General features: G+C 52.3%; 7 protein-coding genes and 1 non-coding gene across 8 annotated transcripts, besides 3 other annotated features; 3 read left to right on the top strand and 5 right to left on the bottom strand.

Annotated features, from left to right (window-relative positions):
- Positions 1-1,035: 1,035 nt before the first annotated feature.
- On the top strand, positions 1,036-2,230 carry ACLA_043600 (NAD(P)-dependent alcohol dehydrogenase; the record flags this gene model as incomplete). Its single annotated transcript, XM_001275065.1, has 3 exons — positions 1,036-1,209; positions 1,273-1,881; positions 1,934-2,230. The coding sequence occupies 3 exons, from the start codon at positions 1,036-1,038 to the stop codon at positions 2,228-2,230; spliced, it is 1,080 nt and encodes a 359-aa protein (XP_001275066.1).
- Positions 2,231-2,301: 71 nt separating this feature from the next.
- On the bottom strand, positions 2,302-3,137 carry ACLA_043590 (uncharacterized protein; the record flags this gene model as incomplete). Its single annotated transcript, XM_001275064.1, has 2 exons — positions 2,302-2,861; positions 2,933-3,137. The coding sequence occupies 2 exons, from the start codon at positions 3,135-3,137 to the stop codon at positions 2,302-2,304; spliced, it is 765 nt and encodes a 254-aa protein (XP_001275065.1).
- Positions 3,138-3,332: 195 nt separating this feature from the next.
- On the top strand, positions 3,333-3,411 carry ACLA_043580. Its single transcript has one exon. It is a non-coding gene; the product is annotated as a tRNA-Arg (tRNA).
- A 228-nt stretch (positions 3,412-3,639) lies between these two features.
- ACLA_043570 (geranylgeranyl pyrophosphate synthase spyE) lies at positions 3,640-4,900 on the bottom strand (the record flags this gene model as incomplete). The annotated part of the gene is made up of 4 exons (XM_001275063.1): positions 3,640-4,024; positions 4,098-4,424; positions 4,477-4,631; positions 4,688-4,900. 4 exons carry the CDS (start codon positions 4,898-4,900, stop codon positions 3,640-3,642), a joined length of 1,080 nt encoding a protein of 359 aa, XP_001275064.1.
- A 1,991-nt stretch (positions 4,901-6,891) lies between these two features.
- Positions 6,892-9,345, bottom strand: ACLA_043560 (HET domain-containing protein; the record flags this gene model as incomplete). The annotated part of the gene is made up of 2 exons (XM_001275062.1): positions 6,892-8,678; positions 8,868-9,345. The coding sequence occupies 2 exons, from the start codon at positions 9,343-9,345 to the stop codon at positions 6,892-6,894; spliced, it is 2,265 nt and encodes a 754-aa protein (XP_001275063.1).
- A 389-nt stretch (positions 9,346-9,734) lies between these two features.
- On the top strand, positions 9,735-11,120 carry ACLA_043550 (uncharacterized protein; the record flags this gene model as incomplete). The annotated part of the gene is made up of 1 exon (XM_001275061.1): positions 9,735-11,120. One exon carries the CDS (start codon positions 9,735-9,737, stop codon positions 11,118-11,120), a length of 1,386 nt encoding a protein of 461 aa, XP_001275062.1.
- A 484-nt stretch (positions 11,121-11,604) lies between these two features.
- Positions 11,605-11,857, bottom strand: ACLA_043540 (uncharacterized protein; the record flags this gene model as incomplete). The annotated part of the gene is made up of 2 exons (XM_001275060.1): positions 11,605-11,678; positions 11,752-11,857. 2 exons carry the CDS (start codon positions 11,855-11,857, stop codon positions 11,605-11,607), a joined length of 180 nt encoding a protein of 59 aa, XP_001275061.1.
- Positions 11,858-12,250: 393 nt separating this feature from the next.
- On the bottom strand, positions 12,251-13,979 carry ACLA_043530 (neutral amino acid permease; the record flags this gene model as incomplete). Its single annotated transcript, XM_001275059.1, has 7 exons — positions 12,251-12,481; positions 12,540-12,737; positions 12,798-13,156; positions 13,213-13,544; positions 13,600-13,672; positions 13,730-13,743; positions 13,804-13,979. The coding sequence occupies 7 exons, from the start codon at positions 13,977-13,979 to the stop codon at positions 12,251-12,253; spliced, it is 1,383 nt and encodes a 460-aa protein (XP_001275060.1).
- A 554-nt stretch (positions 13,980-14,533) lies between these two features.
- Positions 14,534-14,625: a microsatellite.
- Positions 14,564-14,624: a microsatellite.
- A 164-nt stretch (positions 14,626-14,789) lies between the features above and the next one.
- Positions 14,790-14,809: a microsatellite.
- Between the last annotated feature and the right edge of the window lie 658 nt (positions 14,810-15,467).

The raw sequence follows: 15,467 nt of genomic DNA, 5'->3' as shown, positions 1-15,467 counted from the left end.
ACTGATGATTTGCACAGGGAAAGGTTCGATGGCCTGGCCGGTTTCTCGAAAGTTCAATCCCATTGCATTTTCTGGGAGGGACCTGCAGATCAACAGCCGTCTACACTCTATAATGAGAATACTCTATACAAAACATTCCCAACCGCAGCTGAACTGCTTCTCGGGTTATGGTTGGTGGCGACGGGCCAAGTCGAGGAGCATCGGTATAATCAAGATGCATGGATCTTTCATGGCCATGAGATGATCAGTAATCCACGGGGAAACTGAGGATGCGGACACCCCTAGGATTTCTACCCAGTTACCGGTCAATTCCCAGAGTGCACAAGTGTCTGCTCCTTCGGGACCACAGGGGAAAACCGCCACAAAGGACGCCGAGTCATCAGTACGGGGGAAACCAGGCACTAAGGTAATATCGATTAATAATACTAAAAGCGCAGGCATCAGCAGTATTGTGCCAGGATAGCCCTAAGCTTAAATCCTGCCGTCCAACTGGGTGAATCCAAACGGCGGTCGAACCGTTGACTGATCACTGAACCACCATGGATCCCTATCCGGATTAGACCCACCCGTGGACGCGTCCTGGAAGAATCTTGACGGCGTGCCGGGGTTTCCGTTCAGTTTCGGGTCAGTGTTCACTGCTCAGTGTTACCGTTCGGTGATTGTTCGAGTCAGCTCATTGGGTGCGAGTCCCATGCTTGATCCTGATGAGAGCAGTATCCAGGGCCGTGTATCCACATCGGGATGGCAGAGTAGAGACTAGAGATCAGTGATGACAGTGAAAGGACCCCCGATCCACCAATACCTCCGAAGCCGTCGGATTTAATGGAATCAATAGTGGGCGCTGACCATGATCTTGCAACAAGTGGGCTCCTAAAACTTGCTGGATTTCTAAGCATTCCCTTGTACTCTGCAGCTATTCACCCGGTAATTGCTCCGTTCTAAGTTATAAAAGACGAATGAGGACCCTGTAGGAAGCGACTGTTCGGTAAGGAAGCGTATCTCACAGCGCCATTGTCAGCTACCTTAGCAAGCAAGATGTCGTCCACCGATTACAAGTTCGAGGGCTGGATGGGCCTGGACAACCAGTCCATCGGCAACATGGTCTGGAAGGATTTCAAGCCCAAGGAGTGGGAGGAAACGGACGTCGATATTAAGATCACTCACTCCGGTATCTGTGGTTCGGACCTGCATACTCTGCGAAGCGGATGGGTATGTCCCTTGCCGATCTGTCCATAGAACCACGAGGACACCCCCGACTAATGGCTCCAAAAGGGCCCCTCCAGGTACCCCTGCTGCGTCGGCCACGAGATCGTGGGGATCGCGGTCCGTGTCGGCTCCAAGGCCGAGGGTGGCATCAAGGTCGGTGATCGCGTCGGCGTCGGCGCGCAGAACGACTCCTGCCTGGGCCGCAAGGGCGACTGCGAGGAGTGCGCCTCGGGTCTGGAGCAGTACTGCGTCAACATGGTCGGCACCTACAACGCGGTGCACTTCAACGGCGACAAGTCGTACGGTGGCTATGCGCTGTACCACCGGGCTCCCTCGCACTTCGTCATGAAGATCCCCGACGCCATTCCCTCCGCCGAGGCCGCGCCCATGCTGTGCGGTGGCGTCACCCTCTACTCCCCCCTGAAGCACTACGGCTGTGGCCCTGGCAAGAAGGTCGGTGTCATCGGTATCGGTGGCCTGGGCCACTTTGGTATCCTGTTCGCCAAGGCCATGGGTGCCGACAAGGTCGTTGCCATCTCCCGCAAGGCCAACAAGAAGGAGGATGCGCTGAAGCTCGGTGCCGATGAGTACATTGCCACCGACGACGACCAGGACTGGGCCAAGAAGCATGGCCGCTCTTTGGATCTGATTGTTTCCACCGTTTCGTCCTCCAAGGTAGGAACATCCCTTGCAGTTGTTGCTTCTCTGGCTCCGCTAACATGCCTAGATGCCCATCGTACAATACGCTTCGCTTCTGCGCACCAACGGCGCCTTCGTCCAGATGGGCGCCCCCGAGGACGGTGCTCTGGAGATTCCCGCCATGTCCCTGATCTCCCGCAGAATCAGAATGGGCGGGTCCCTGATCGGTAGCCCCAGCGAACTGAGAGAGATGCTGCAGCTGGCGGCCGACAAGGGCGTCCACCCCTGGATCCAGGAGCGATCCATGAAGGACGCCAACCAGGCCGTTCTCGACATGGACGCCGGCAAGGCTCGCTACCGCTACGTCCTCGTCAACGACCAATAGATTATGACTTAATATGTACATAGACCCCTACTAGATCATGAGCATAGACCATTTAGCGTTTTTTCCCTGTCTTAGCCGATCTTCTCGTAGGCTCGCACAATGTACGTCTGATCCGCGATCACCACTTTTTCGCCCATACTCCACTGCCTGTCGTCTGCCAGTGTCCTCCTCATCGAAGGCAGCCCATCCACCTCCGGGCCCAATGCATACTTCACCTCCCAACCCCCCGCCAAACCCCATTCCTCCCTCCGAGCACTCACCTCCCCGCCTTCCGTGACCACCACACGACCATCCCTCGACCGCGCCCGTGTCTGCCGCTGCCGCAGCACCAAATAACTCCCCCACAGCCTGGCCACAAACGTCCGAATCCCAACTCCTTCCTCCCCCTCCCCCTTCGCCTCCCACCCCTCAAGCACCCACGACACACCCCTCCCCTCCCCCTCTGGACCCCTCCGGAACGGCAACTCACGCCACACCTCCTCATACGCCCTCACCGGACATCCAGGAAGATCCACGCGCGCCATCTTGCCAACCTCCAACTCATCCCCATCATCCAGGGCAGTGAAGGTCCCGCAGTCCGCGTCCGCGAAGGAACCGCGCGAGTCGATCTCATGCGTGAAGCGCACGCGTACTGGCATCGTCAGCTGGAGTAGCAAGGAAAGAAGAGTGAGTCAAGGGGCAGGTGGGAGCGAGTGGGCATACATGGGTCCGTGCTTTCGACGATGCGGCGGCCCGCGATCGCCCAGTCGAGCCTGCCGGATGCTTTGTCGACGCGCAGGTCGACGTACCAGCCTGTCAGCGACATGACGAAGGTGTCGGTGTTTTCGAAGGCGGGGCCGGGGAGCCAGCGGAGGGAGATGCGGGTGGAGAGACTTCCTTGGGGTGTGGGGTGGGTGTTGGAGGTCATTTTCTGGCTGGCTTGGGGGGGAAGGTGGGGGAGTGTTTACTTTGTTTAATTGTATGGGGATGAAGCTGTGGGTTGCTGAGAATTGGGGGATGTTGAAGCAGTTGATAACAAACCCCCGCAGAGTTGGGGATAATAGGAGCATGGGTGACTGGCACTGGGCTGTAATGTCAATTTGGGAGTATGTGAGGTGCAAAAGGTCTATTGGCTCAATGGTAGAGCACCTGTCTCCTATGCGGACAACAGGAGGTTGTGGGTTCGAGTCCCATGTAGATCGACCTTTGTTTTTTTTTTGTGAGGCACCATCGAGAAGTATTGTTTTGCGATATCGAAAGGATGTTTTACTCATTAGTATTTTTCTTTCTCTCTTTCTCTCTTGATTGAAAAGTAATATATTAGTGAACTGGTGTCCCGGCGATCCCTGCAGCCACCGATATACCACCACATCACCGGCATCATCCATCTGCAAATAGCATTAAACTACACAGATAACGCCAGCACTCACTCACTCCTTCAATTCCAAAAAATCCAAAATACTGTTCAACCCAGCCACTTCCTCCAAATCCCCAAACCCGGCCAACATCTCCCTCGCCTCAGCTGTCAGACTCGCCAGCTTCTGCCGGCAGTAGTCGAAGCTGCCCGTCGACTCGATGATGCGAATCGCGTACCGCTTCACGTCCTCGTCCTCCGGCTTTTGCTTGAGGATACTCATCAACTGCAAGTTTCCGGGCTCGCTGCGAATGCTGTGGATGATCGGGTACGAGAATTTCCCCTCGGTGATGTCCTCGCCAAAGCCCTTGTTCTTGGCATACAGGTCGCTCTGCAGGTTCTGGTAGTCGTCGCGGATCTGAAAGATAATTCCCAGCAGGTCGACGAGGGGGACGCAGTCTCTGATTGTAGTTAGAGAGGTTGTGGTCTGAGGGGAGGGGGGGTTGTGGCAATGGTTTGGGGCAATTGACGCACCTCTCATTCTGACTTTCCATCTGCATAAGCTTGATCGCCAGTCGAAATAGCCCGCCTGTCTTGTTGGAGACCATATCCAGGTACTCTTCCTCTGTGGGACAGATCAGTGAGTCCCGCCAGTATAGATCCATGCCCTGGCCGCGGTGCAGCCGCAGCAGCTCATCGGTGAAGATGGCGAGAGCGTCGGACTTGCCGAGTTTCTGGAGTTCCTGCTGGGCCCAGAAGTAAGCGAAGTTGGCGGAGTTGATTGTCTGCGCGATGCCGAAGATGCTGTGCGCGACGGGGAAGCCGCGGCGGAGCTTGGAGGAATCCTGGATGTCGTCGATACTGTGTTTGGTGAGCGCAGAGGTTGTGATGGGTAGGGATTGGGGATATGTACAGCAGTGAAGCAGTGTGTAAGAGTCCGATTACTCGCTTAATGATGTCCAGCTTTTGCTCTGGGATTTTGAGCCACTCGTTGAAGGAGGAGATGAGTTTGCCTCTGATGTCTTTGCCGGGGAAGCCGGAGAGATAGTCCAGCGGAGCGGAGATGATCTATTGCCAGCTGGGATCAGTACGACGCAGCAATCTAGTAAGATAGCTGAGCCTACCTTTTCTTGTGTGAACTTGCGCTGCAGCTGGACATCCGCTTCATCGTGAAAGATGGATTTGGAAGACGAGCTTGGTGAGTCTGGTGTTGTCAATGTGCCATTTGTGCTCCGGGAATGATTGTCCTTGGCTATGAAGAAGTTGGGCGGCCACTGGGACTGATGATACTGCAATGAGTCTTGGGAAACAGGCTCAAGTAACGAAATGAGCGGCATTGTCATCATTTCCAGCTTAAAGAGGCAGCTGTCACCGTCAGGGTGAAAAGATAGATTCAAGTGAAACTGGATATGCAACTCCACGAATGTCACCAGGAGACATATACTAGGTCTAACCCAGCTTTTCAAGTCTGACAGATACGGTCTTTTATCCCCAGGTGGGGTGAGAACAAATAAAAGAAAAGAGCAGTTCTATATTACTGTCGCATAGCTTCGCTTTTGATCTAATCCCCTGACGGCCACAAGGATCTGTACCTCCGCCTCGGAAGCTCTCTTATTCGTGTATGAGTGCTTGACGTTGGAATCGAGACTGGTCGGAAGGACAGGTCTAAACATGAATCGATGTTTGATTCCTGGCTGGATTGATTCCCCAGGGTCTTCAGCCACGGAGGAATCCCTAGAGGGCGTCCACACATAAGCAAACTTTTGATTGTGACTGTTTTCAGCCAGTTCCCAGCATGCCTTGGGCCATGGAGAGCCCCGAAACAAGTGCCTCTATCAAGAAGATGTAGTGTAAACCATGGGGATTTACACACCGGGCCATCATACGCTTTGATGCAAGGAACCCGAGGGTGGTACTACCCAAACTGCGCTGATAGTGGCATCGGAAATCCTCCAGTGCCTCACAAAACCATGAGGTAGGCTGGGAATCTGCACGAGTTGCCTGTGGAGAGTATGATCTGGCGTTGTATCCATAGTCGTGGATGGAATCTTTGCAAGGGAAGCCCTGGAACCGGACTGGTTCAATTCGGAATATGGCGACGAGGCGTGAAGCCTCACTGAAGTAGGATGTGTTTCGACCGAGAGATAATGGACAACTAAACCTATTTGCTGCTGGCCTTTGCCACCTGTCAGTACATAGGCAATTCGGCAAATTACGGTGCTTCGTAGCATAATGGACTCGTTGGTCAGAGACAATTGAGTCAACGCTTGAACCATCGGCAGCCTCGCACTCATCCTTCCTTGCATCATGCTTTGATATGTTGGTCTCTTGCTGGTAGAACCCCCTTTCAAAGGTTATGTAGAGTAAGTCAATGTTGCAGAGTTCTCCATAATTGCAGTCAAGACACGAGCAAGCCCTCAAGAAGTTGCCCCTGGTATAGAGTCTCTAATAACTGGAATAACGGAAGCATCAACGATGCCATGGTTAGGATTTGTCCAAAACCCCAGGTATCTTCATTACCTTGTAGCCCGAATTTCTTGCCCTTTCTGCGACTAGACACGATCGTCCATGTGGTGAAAAGAAGCGAGGCGAATATGCGATAGACATGTGGGAATGTTGAAGCGAAGAGCTGCTGAAGAATCCGAACAGCCAGAGTATTCGCCAGGGGCGTCGAAAACCGTCATTAACCAGCTCCTTTCTGATGATAATGAAAACAGCCTGATGCGCATTAAAGGAGAGATTTGCGGATAGAAACGCTAGATAGAAATGATACCGCGTGATTTCGCTGTGTTTAGTATATACGACCACTAGTATGGCACTGTCCGTAAGATGGGCAAGACATGGCTCACCCATTCCTGATATTGAATCGGGGGTTCTACTATCTAGTAGGGCTTTCGGTCAGGATATGATTAGGTGCCCCAATAGTGGTGTACTGCAGATCAACCCGACTATGAGCATGTCCAAGTATAGAGATTGGCCCACAATGAAGAATAGATATGAACAATATCAAACACATTCAAGCCCAAGTTGATGGTGCAAGGCTGCAAATCAAATCGTATAAGTGTATGAGGATGGCAGTTTCATCCGCGAGGTTGGAACCAGCCTTGCTCAACAGCCACGCTGATTTGTATCAGATTGATTGGTCACTCATGGGCTGTAAGCGATGCCATTCGATCTATTACTGGACGGGAATATCTTTCCTTCAGCTACTGAAGTTCACCTTGTTCTTCAAGAATCAGTGGTCGGATCTCATCTCGTGTATTTTGTAATGTTTATTCCTCGGCAAAACAGGCCATATCATGACGTGAAGCTTCATTAACCTCGACATTTAAACAATCTTGACCAAAACCCGCTCGTAAAGTTGAGCCTCGCCTTGCTCGTTGCGCCGATTCCACTCCTCCATCCTCCTCTCCTCAGTCTCCATTTCCGATTTCAGCGTATCCAGGTGCTTTTGCCCAATGAATTCAGCAGATTTGAGTTCGGGTTTGTTTCCGTGCAGAAACAGGTGAAGATCATGTGCCTGGGATTTGAACGCGCTGAGTTCTTTACCTGCTTTAGGGGCGAGATAGAGCGGCTCTGACGATCCTTCCACCTCCCGATACTTACCATCGTCTCCTAACAGGGACTCCCCATATGATACTTGACGCTTGCAGACGTCGAGAAACACGCTTGTGCCTTCAAAAATGTAGCGGTGGTTTCGGAGATGGTGGATGGAGATCCTGAATACCCCGATTCTGGTGAAGCTGCCGTCCCCATTGCGATTTGGCCGGAGGACTATGGCGTGGATTGAAGTGCCATGTTCTGCGTCGGCGGATGTTGCTAGCGGAAGAATAGAAAGCTGATCCCCGTTCTCGATTTTGTCTGGCCCATCTTCATACCAGGGGTAGTCGCTGTCCGGGATGTGGCAGACTCGGGGGTTCTGGTCAACGACGATACCAGCCCGAGTCATCTTGGCTTGTATAGGGTATCCCGAAAGGACAGCGTAACCGGACTCCACGCTCGTCAGGGCGTTGGCTGCGGGTCCCTTGGAGACACAGACAGCATCTTTCAAGCGACTTAGATGGGTTAGGATCATTCTCTGCGCGTATCTCTTGGGCGAATCGCTACGGGCCCATGACCAGGACGGAATACCAGGGTTGATGCGCTGATGCCCGTCGTGTCGATAGCTGGACACCTCCCATAGCAGGTCTTCGATAAACGTTTCTCGCCACAGGCCGGCAAAATAACTGTTAGGATCTGTGCTCTGTGCCTGGAGAAGAAAACGTTGGGCGACACCTGCCATGGCTGGCAAAGTGTCCTTCTCCAAGCTTAGTCTCAGCTGGGTGAATTTGCCCACCAGTTTGCGCCACAGCGCTGACAGGGAGGTCGGAGAGATCGCCCGGTCGTAGACTGATGTAAACGCATGTTTGGGGCTCGAGTCGATCCAAGACCAGCCGGATTCGGTACTGTTCGAGTCACGGCATTCGAAGACGAGCTCCAAAGGGGTAAAGAAGAGGATCCGCCGAGAGAGGATGCGTTCTTGGAACACCCAGGCACGCCGAAACAACGGCGATGTACGCGCCGCATCGGTCATGTCTCGTGCTGATCCACGCTTGGCGTATGCCAGGAATGATGGATTCGCAAATCGTCGCATGGCAAGTTGCCCCTGGCCTTTCTCGCTGCCACCGAGTGGGATCTCGGGATGAGCAGTGACTCGAAAGAGTCCACCACTACTATCTGATGATGATGCTGCTGACAGCGTGAGCACCGCGTTTTCATATATGCTCGCCATTTGTCCCGCCTCCCTCATCCAGTCATCTCCGTCATCTTGAATGATGCACAGCGAATCAATCCAGAGGTAGCGATATCCGAGTTTACGGGTAAAAATAACGGCGTCCTTGAAGGTCTTGGGGAGACTCCCGAATGAAATCCCGATTTGAAACTCCTCAAGTCTCTCATGGACCGTCCTCAGCGGTTTTAGACCACTGTCAGCGCCCCAGCAATGGCTCAGGCAGAGGTAGTCTGCTTGCTCTTTATCTGTGACATAAAGTCTGACATCGGATGTGATGGCTTCTTGCTCGCCGAGATCAAGAACCCTAGTCGGCAAGGCCCTGCCAGGCTCATCTAGATTGCAATCTGAATGAGTAGAAGTACACTGATTCAGTTGAGCGCGCGTCCACGAAATGGCCTCACTGCTGCCGGTATCTCCGCATCGAACAGGTCGGGGGAGAATGGCACTCCATCGAGGCTTTGCTCCGGCGTCTGCTACTTTTGTCACTATTAGCAAAATTCTCAAAGAGCCCTTCAAGGGGCTTTATTCCTCACACATTGATTTTCTCTCCGAGTGAGAGTAGATCTCATATCTCGGCGACATGATGTTATGCTCCCAGAGTCTGTCGGGGCGCTTCTTGGTCGGCCCCGTATGAACTTTCACTTTCAGATCCAAATTTGCCTTGGCGTTCTCCCAGTCGCCTGGCGCGGTATGGAGGGGATGAAGCATTGTCAGCGTTAGAGAAAGGCCTTTACGCTCGTCGTCCAGAAACTCAAGTATGGCATTGCGAAAGTCCAGCCCGAATTCTTCTTTGATCTTCTGCGCTGCTTCCCATACCACGGCGCAGCCATCGCAGGATTTACCCGCTAGATTCTCACTGAGTAGATTTAACGTAAAGCTGTACGGGGAATCCGCCGCATAAAGTCGACCATAGCGACGCCATTGGCGGCGGAGGTGATCCTTGTTCAGATCAAGACAGACCGGGCACTCAGCTGCTGATTCCAGGAACGGGTCGTCGTTGGTGCCTGACATGGTAATGGCTGATAGGGGCTGAGAATGCTATACTATATTCATGGATGAAACAATGTGCCCTGGCCTGGTTATAAGCGGTCCGTTTCGAACAGTGCTGACCCCGCGGCTCGGTTTTATGCATCGAACAAGGCTGAGCCTAAGCTGAGCCGCCTAGCATGCAGATCGCTACTTGGGTTTGCACTAAACCAGGCAGGGTTTGGTAGAATGGCTTGGCGCTGGGGATGATCCGACAATCTGACGTGTTCAGCAAGGCAGATTCCCTATCCCGGTGGCGCAATGCTTCGGCAGCCACAATATCGCAATTCCAAATTTGAGGTTGATCGACTCGTGTCATATAATCGTGAAGCCTCTCCTGCACAGCGGGCTGGGACCGAATCTACCAACTCATCATGTCGGAAAACCAGCCCACTCAGGGGGAAAGCGCTCAGCAGGATGACCTGCAACTTGCCCTGGAAGCCCTGGAGAAGTTCGAGATTGGGCTGAAGCAAGAAGACATTAACAGAGGCATCGACTGCGCCAGGGCCGCTGTCCAATCGCTTTTGGAGAGAAATGAAAATCCCACGGACGCGCTCACTATCCTTGGAGCTTGCCTGCAACGACGATATCAGACTACTACAGCCAAGAATATCGAGGACATAAACGAAGCCGCCGAAGCTGGCAGAGCTGCCGTCGAGAGAGTGATCAGGGGAGAGCACGATCATGGGCCGCAGGTCTACATGCATAATCTACAGGCGATTCTTATGTTCCGGTTCCTGGAGAGCAAGGACACCGCGCATCTTGAAGACGCCTTTGAGATAATCAGACAGCTTCTCAATGTTGCACCCCAAAACGGCCCACTTCATGCCCTCACGCTGAACATGCTGTGCACTCTGTATTCGTTTGGTTATAATGAGACGAAGAATGAGAAATATCTGGAGGAGGCGGCGATTGCGGCAGAACTGGCGGTCTCGATTTCTCCAAGAAAACATCCGTTTCGCGCAGATATGCTGGAGATGCTCCTTGATATTAAGAGAATAATGTATGCACGAGACGATTCCCTCGAAAACCTCGACGAGACCATCCGCGTCTGCAAAGAGATACACGAGATTCATCCACCGGGACATCCCAACCATTTGGACTTGATACACAGGCTCGCCGCGTCCTTCACCCTTCGCTATAGGAGCACCGACAATTTAGACGACCTGTGCAAGGTAATCGAGTACTGCCAGGCTGCCTTGAAAATTGCACCGATAGACCTCAGTACGGGGGAAAGCTCCCCTGCTGAGGAGCGGTCTATAGGCGCGCTGCATACCCTCCGGCGACACATCCAGATCTACTTCGAGCGCACCGGCGACGTGCCCGAACTCGACGAGCATGTCATCGACAGCCTTTACCTTCAAAGCCTGGTTTCAGATGAGGACGAGAAGGCCATTGCGCAGCTGCGCAAGCTAGCCGATGCCTTCCACAGGGTGTATGAGAAAACAGGCCGAGTCGTCGACATCGAGTACGCAATCATGGTCACGCTTCGCGCCATGGCGCTAGTGAATGACACCCACGGCGACTGGGAGGCTATTCAGGATAGTTATAGAGCTCGGTATCGACTCTGGTCCGACCAGACTGGCAAGATGCCTGACCGTGAGATTGTGGTCATGGGATTTGGGAATGGAGGGAGTTGGATTCCTGCTGAGCTGGCAGACGGGTTGGAATTGAAAGTACCATTTATAATTAATGCTGGAGAGCTGGAGGAAGAGGCACATCAGATAAGCGACAAGGTCGAAGGGAGTGGCGATCATTGAGTATACTAATGGCTGGCTTACTATCAATATCTATACCTCTATAATTTACGATTGGAACAACGAGGCATCAAGAATTCGCTGGTTTAATCTGCGACTGATTCTCTAAGGCAGACTTCCAGTCTAATGTTCGACATAAAGTATAAGTCTTTGCCCTTATTGGCAGGGGGGGTTCCGTCATCCACAACCAAAGAGTATGACCAGAGAGTCCTCATTAAAGCAGCACGCAAGGCACTCTGGAGTTTACAGCCTCCAGTTCCCTTCAGCTTCCACTCTGCTGAGAGTATAGGTGCTTCCCGAAAAGCACGGCACATGACAGTTTGGCATCTCCTGGGCAATCCGACACTTGAATCTTCCAGCTGGTGCAATGGCTAGCGAGCAAACCCTTCGCGTCGAGTGGCTTGGGGTCAGTCATGGTCGCGGACAACCTATTCTCGTCGGCGTCTGCGAGATGGAAACCACCCACTACAGAATATAGAAGCACCCTCTAGCCGAGTTTCAGAGCATCACGGCATATGTTGACCACACCCGCGTGGCCACAACCTGTGAAACCCACCAACCCTTTGCTTGAAGCATCGGTCAGTTTTGCATAGCATCTTATGGCGTAGACCACAGTGCTTCTGAAATGACGTACCTTTCAAATTACACATCACATATCGCTCCTCGGAGATGAGGGTGTCGTCCTCCCATTTCGCTGTGGCTGAGTCATACCGCAGGCCCCCGTAGATGCTGACAATCATACGACGTCTGTCGTGGCACTTGTGAGTTGTTGGATTTATCTTAGGACGAGTCGTAGGTCATTGGTATATAAGACTGCGTAGTTGATTGGCGGCGCATGTTAATCCTTCTCATAGTGGTCGATACGGCGGCGATGTGATTGATGGCAAATTTCTTCAAGGATTCGTACCCAGGAAGTAAGACCCAGCTAAATGCAGCAGGTTTATACATACTTCAGAGGCAGCGCTGGGATAAACACCAGTGGAGATACGCGGAAATAAATGCATTACCGAGGCGGAATAAATGTCAAGATCACGACTCAACGCTGATCTAAGCTCATGAAAAAGTGACAACAGCAATCTATGCTTTATATATACAAGCCACGTTCAATATACATCATCATATCATACACCCCATTACGCGTCCGTATTCGCGCAGCTGAAACTGCTGCTGCCCGAGTCATTATGGATGGCCGTCCCCGAGGCATACAACCCCAGCACGCACAGCACCAGTCCGAACAAGGTAATGCTGATGTTCAGGATCGTGAGGAAGATCTTCTTTGGGCCGGCCCACCACTGGCCGTAGTTCATGTGCAGCCAGTAGATGCCGCTGAGGCCGTAGCTGAACCAGCTAGCAAAGAGGGCGCTCTGGAATCAAACCATTAGTATTGTTTGCGGTGGGGGATGGCGAGGGTGGAGAACTTACAATCAAGCCGTTCAGGTTGCTGAAGACGGGGATGGCTTCCGCGATGATCCATGCTACCAGCCAGCAGCTGACACCCAGAACGATCCAGATAGTGACGGACTTCCAGCTGTTGCTGTGGATCAGATCGGACTTGTGGCAGAGCCGGAAGTAGATGTACTTGAGGCCGACGTGGCCATTGACGACACCGGCACCGATGATCTGGTCAGAGTTAGCATATCCCTTTTTTTTTTATCTGATTATACTCTGCTGACAACGTACCGTAGGAATAGCTATTCCAAACGCCACCTTCTTCATGACTGGTCCTGCGGAGATGAGCGCCGGCGACGCGACGTCCTTGCCGACAAAGTAGTAGACGACCACCGCGGCGGTCACATACAGGCAGATCTCGAAGGTCTGGAGCATGAACAGCGACTTCTTGAAATCCTTGGGGTTTTCCATCTCGGCGATCAGACCGAAGAAGGCGACGTGGGCGCAGTAGGCGAAGACGATGTTCGAGACGGCCTGGAAGGCATGGTACAGGTCGTTCTGGACGGTGGCCTCGATGATGCGGTTGGGATATTCTTGCACGCCCACGGAGATCATGGTAATCAGGACGGCGGCGAAGATGCTCAGGAAGGCTGGGGTTCTCAGTGTCAGTGGGGTTGCTAGAGCAGTGGACAGGATTTTGACATACATGCAAGCGAGATCCAGGTCAATCCCTTCATGGTCCGTGGGAGGGAAAGGACCATGGACAGGACCATGCCAACGACACTGAAGACGATGGAGCACGTGCCATGCTCAGTGACAGTGTTCATCATGACGCGGAACGTCAGGAGATGGCTGCCCATGACGAAGATAAAGAAAAGGAATTGACCGATGCCGAAAAGCTCCCGGCCAAAGGGACCCAACAGGATCTCACCGGCGTCACCCAGGTTCTGAATGTGAGGGTACCGTTCTCTGAACAGGCCGATGTTGTATCCGGTATATGTGGCGAGGAGCCCGAGGCCGACGATCAGAATGATCGCTCTTGAGGATGGTTAGTCACTACTGAGATCTCATCTGGTAATGGACAGCCACTTACGGAACGAAGCCCAGAGTGGCCATGGCAGCGGGCAGCGACAACACACCCAGCGAGACGGACTCGCAGATCATGACTATAAAAACCCGGTTAGTCTTGCACCATCACAACACGGGCGAGACGGAAATCGTACGCAAACCGCATGTCCTGTGTAACTTGTTAGCATGTTTTCGACGACCTCAGCACCGGACAGGCATCTGAACATACAACCATGACAAGGTCTTGTACTTGATCTCAGCACATTCCTCGTTTCCAAAGGCGTCGGCAACCTCGCCTGTCTTCAGCTGCGCTTCGTCCTCATAGTACGGATCGGCAGCTCCATTCTTGCTCTCCTCGATCTTCTCATTCCGGTACGCCGGGGGGCTCATGTTGGCGGCCTCCATGCTTGTGTCGACGCGGTCAATGGAGGGGTGTGGCGGCGGCGGGAGTCGACTCTTCAAGATACAGATGCTGACGAGGGGGGACAAGCTTTTTTAGAAGAAGGGGGAAGAAAGAAGGTCCAGAAACGGGGCCCTGCCATTCTCTTATTATCCTCCGGACCTGGGGATAAAGTTTTCCTCGCCTCACTTTGCCGATCGTCTCCGTCGTGGAGGCGAAGTTACATCCAGCTTATGGCCCGGCCGTCTCGAAGTTTTTGTATACATAATGAAAACTCCAACAGACCCGCCGAAATTCTCGGCTTTGGCACCTTTTGGGACGGTGATTCGCCAATTGCAACAGTGGGAACCAGAGGCCGTTTGGCCACTCGGGACCGATATCGGGCGGTCCAGTTATTCAACGTGTTCGCTGCCCGGATGAGCGTAAACCTGGGGTTTCTTTCGATTTGGTTATATCATCTCTCTATCTTCTATCCTCTTCTCGACATTCCTATGGCTCTCCCTGGCTCCGGCTAGTTTATGTTGACGGTGATCGACAAAGGTGTCGGCACTTGATTTGCTAGTCTCTATTGTCTAGTCTTTAGTAGTTTAGTCTCGAATCTCTAGTCTCGAGTCCTAGTCTTGAGTCTTTAGTCTTTAGTCTCGAGTCTCTCCAGATTCACACACACGTGGTCAAGATGATACACTTCAAGTCCTAGACCCAGGACATCACTGATCAATCCCTTGGTTCTAGAATCAGTCTAGATGGGTAGATAGATATGACAGATGACAGGTACTGGTTCAGGATCCGAACACGCTCTGGCAACCGGGGAAAAGTTTTTTTTTTTTTTTTTTTTACTTGAAATCCCTGAAATTCCCGGTCTTGCCCTACACAACACAGTTGCCACCGGGATGCCTCAGGCTGCAACACATATTTCCGATCCCGCTGTTCGACTGCTTTCGATCAAGTCGTATGATAGAATACCGAAGATGGTAAACTCTCCTCCGTAAGCATTGGAAATTTTCAGCATATAATAGCAGCTTCTGCTATAGTCGTTGCCTAATTGACTCACCGGCGTGGCCTGGTCGCTCTCATCCTCGCGTGTGGATTGCGTTAGAGAGAGAAATATATATTGAAGGTCATGAAGTGTAGGACAGTATAGATCTAGATTTTAGCATTTTCTAAGTGAATAAGAAAGATCTGGAATAGGCGTCACTGCAATTGAACTGGTAAACTGTGACTAGCTACTAGCTAGCAATTGAATCATAAGAGGATGGATGACCTGAGTCAACATGACCATAGCATGCATATCATTGTTAGTCAGGAAGTGATGGCTAGACACCTTTTAGCTCAGTGATTGATCAAGTCCAAGAGGAGAGAAAAGCCCATTACGTGCCATTGCCTCTCTTGCCCCAGTTCTATAGGTGTCGAGTCTTGAGAAAACACTGCGTTTGGAGGAAAAGAATAGCGAAAATACACGGCCCTCTGGCAAAGAAGGATCTCATGACTGCCCA

This window comes from Aspergillus clavatus, genomic scaffold (genome assembly GCF_000002715.2).
Source record: "Aspergillus clavatus NRRL 1 1099423829792 genomic scaffold, whole genome shotgun sequence".
NCBI classification, from domain to species: Eukaryota; Fungi; Ascomycota; class Eurotiomycetes; order Eurotiales; family Aspergillaceae; genus Aspergillus; species Aspergillus clavatus.
Note: the sequence above shows the minus strand (reverse complement) of the source record. Positions and strands in the feature narration are given on the sequence as shown.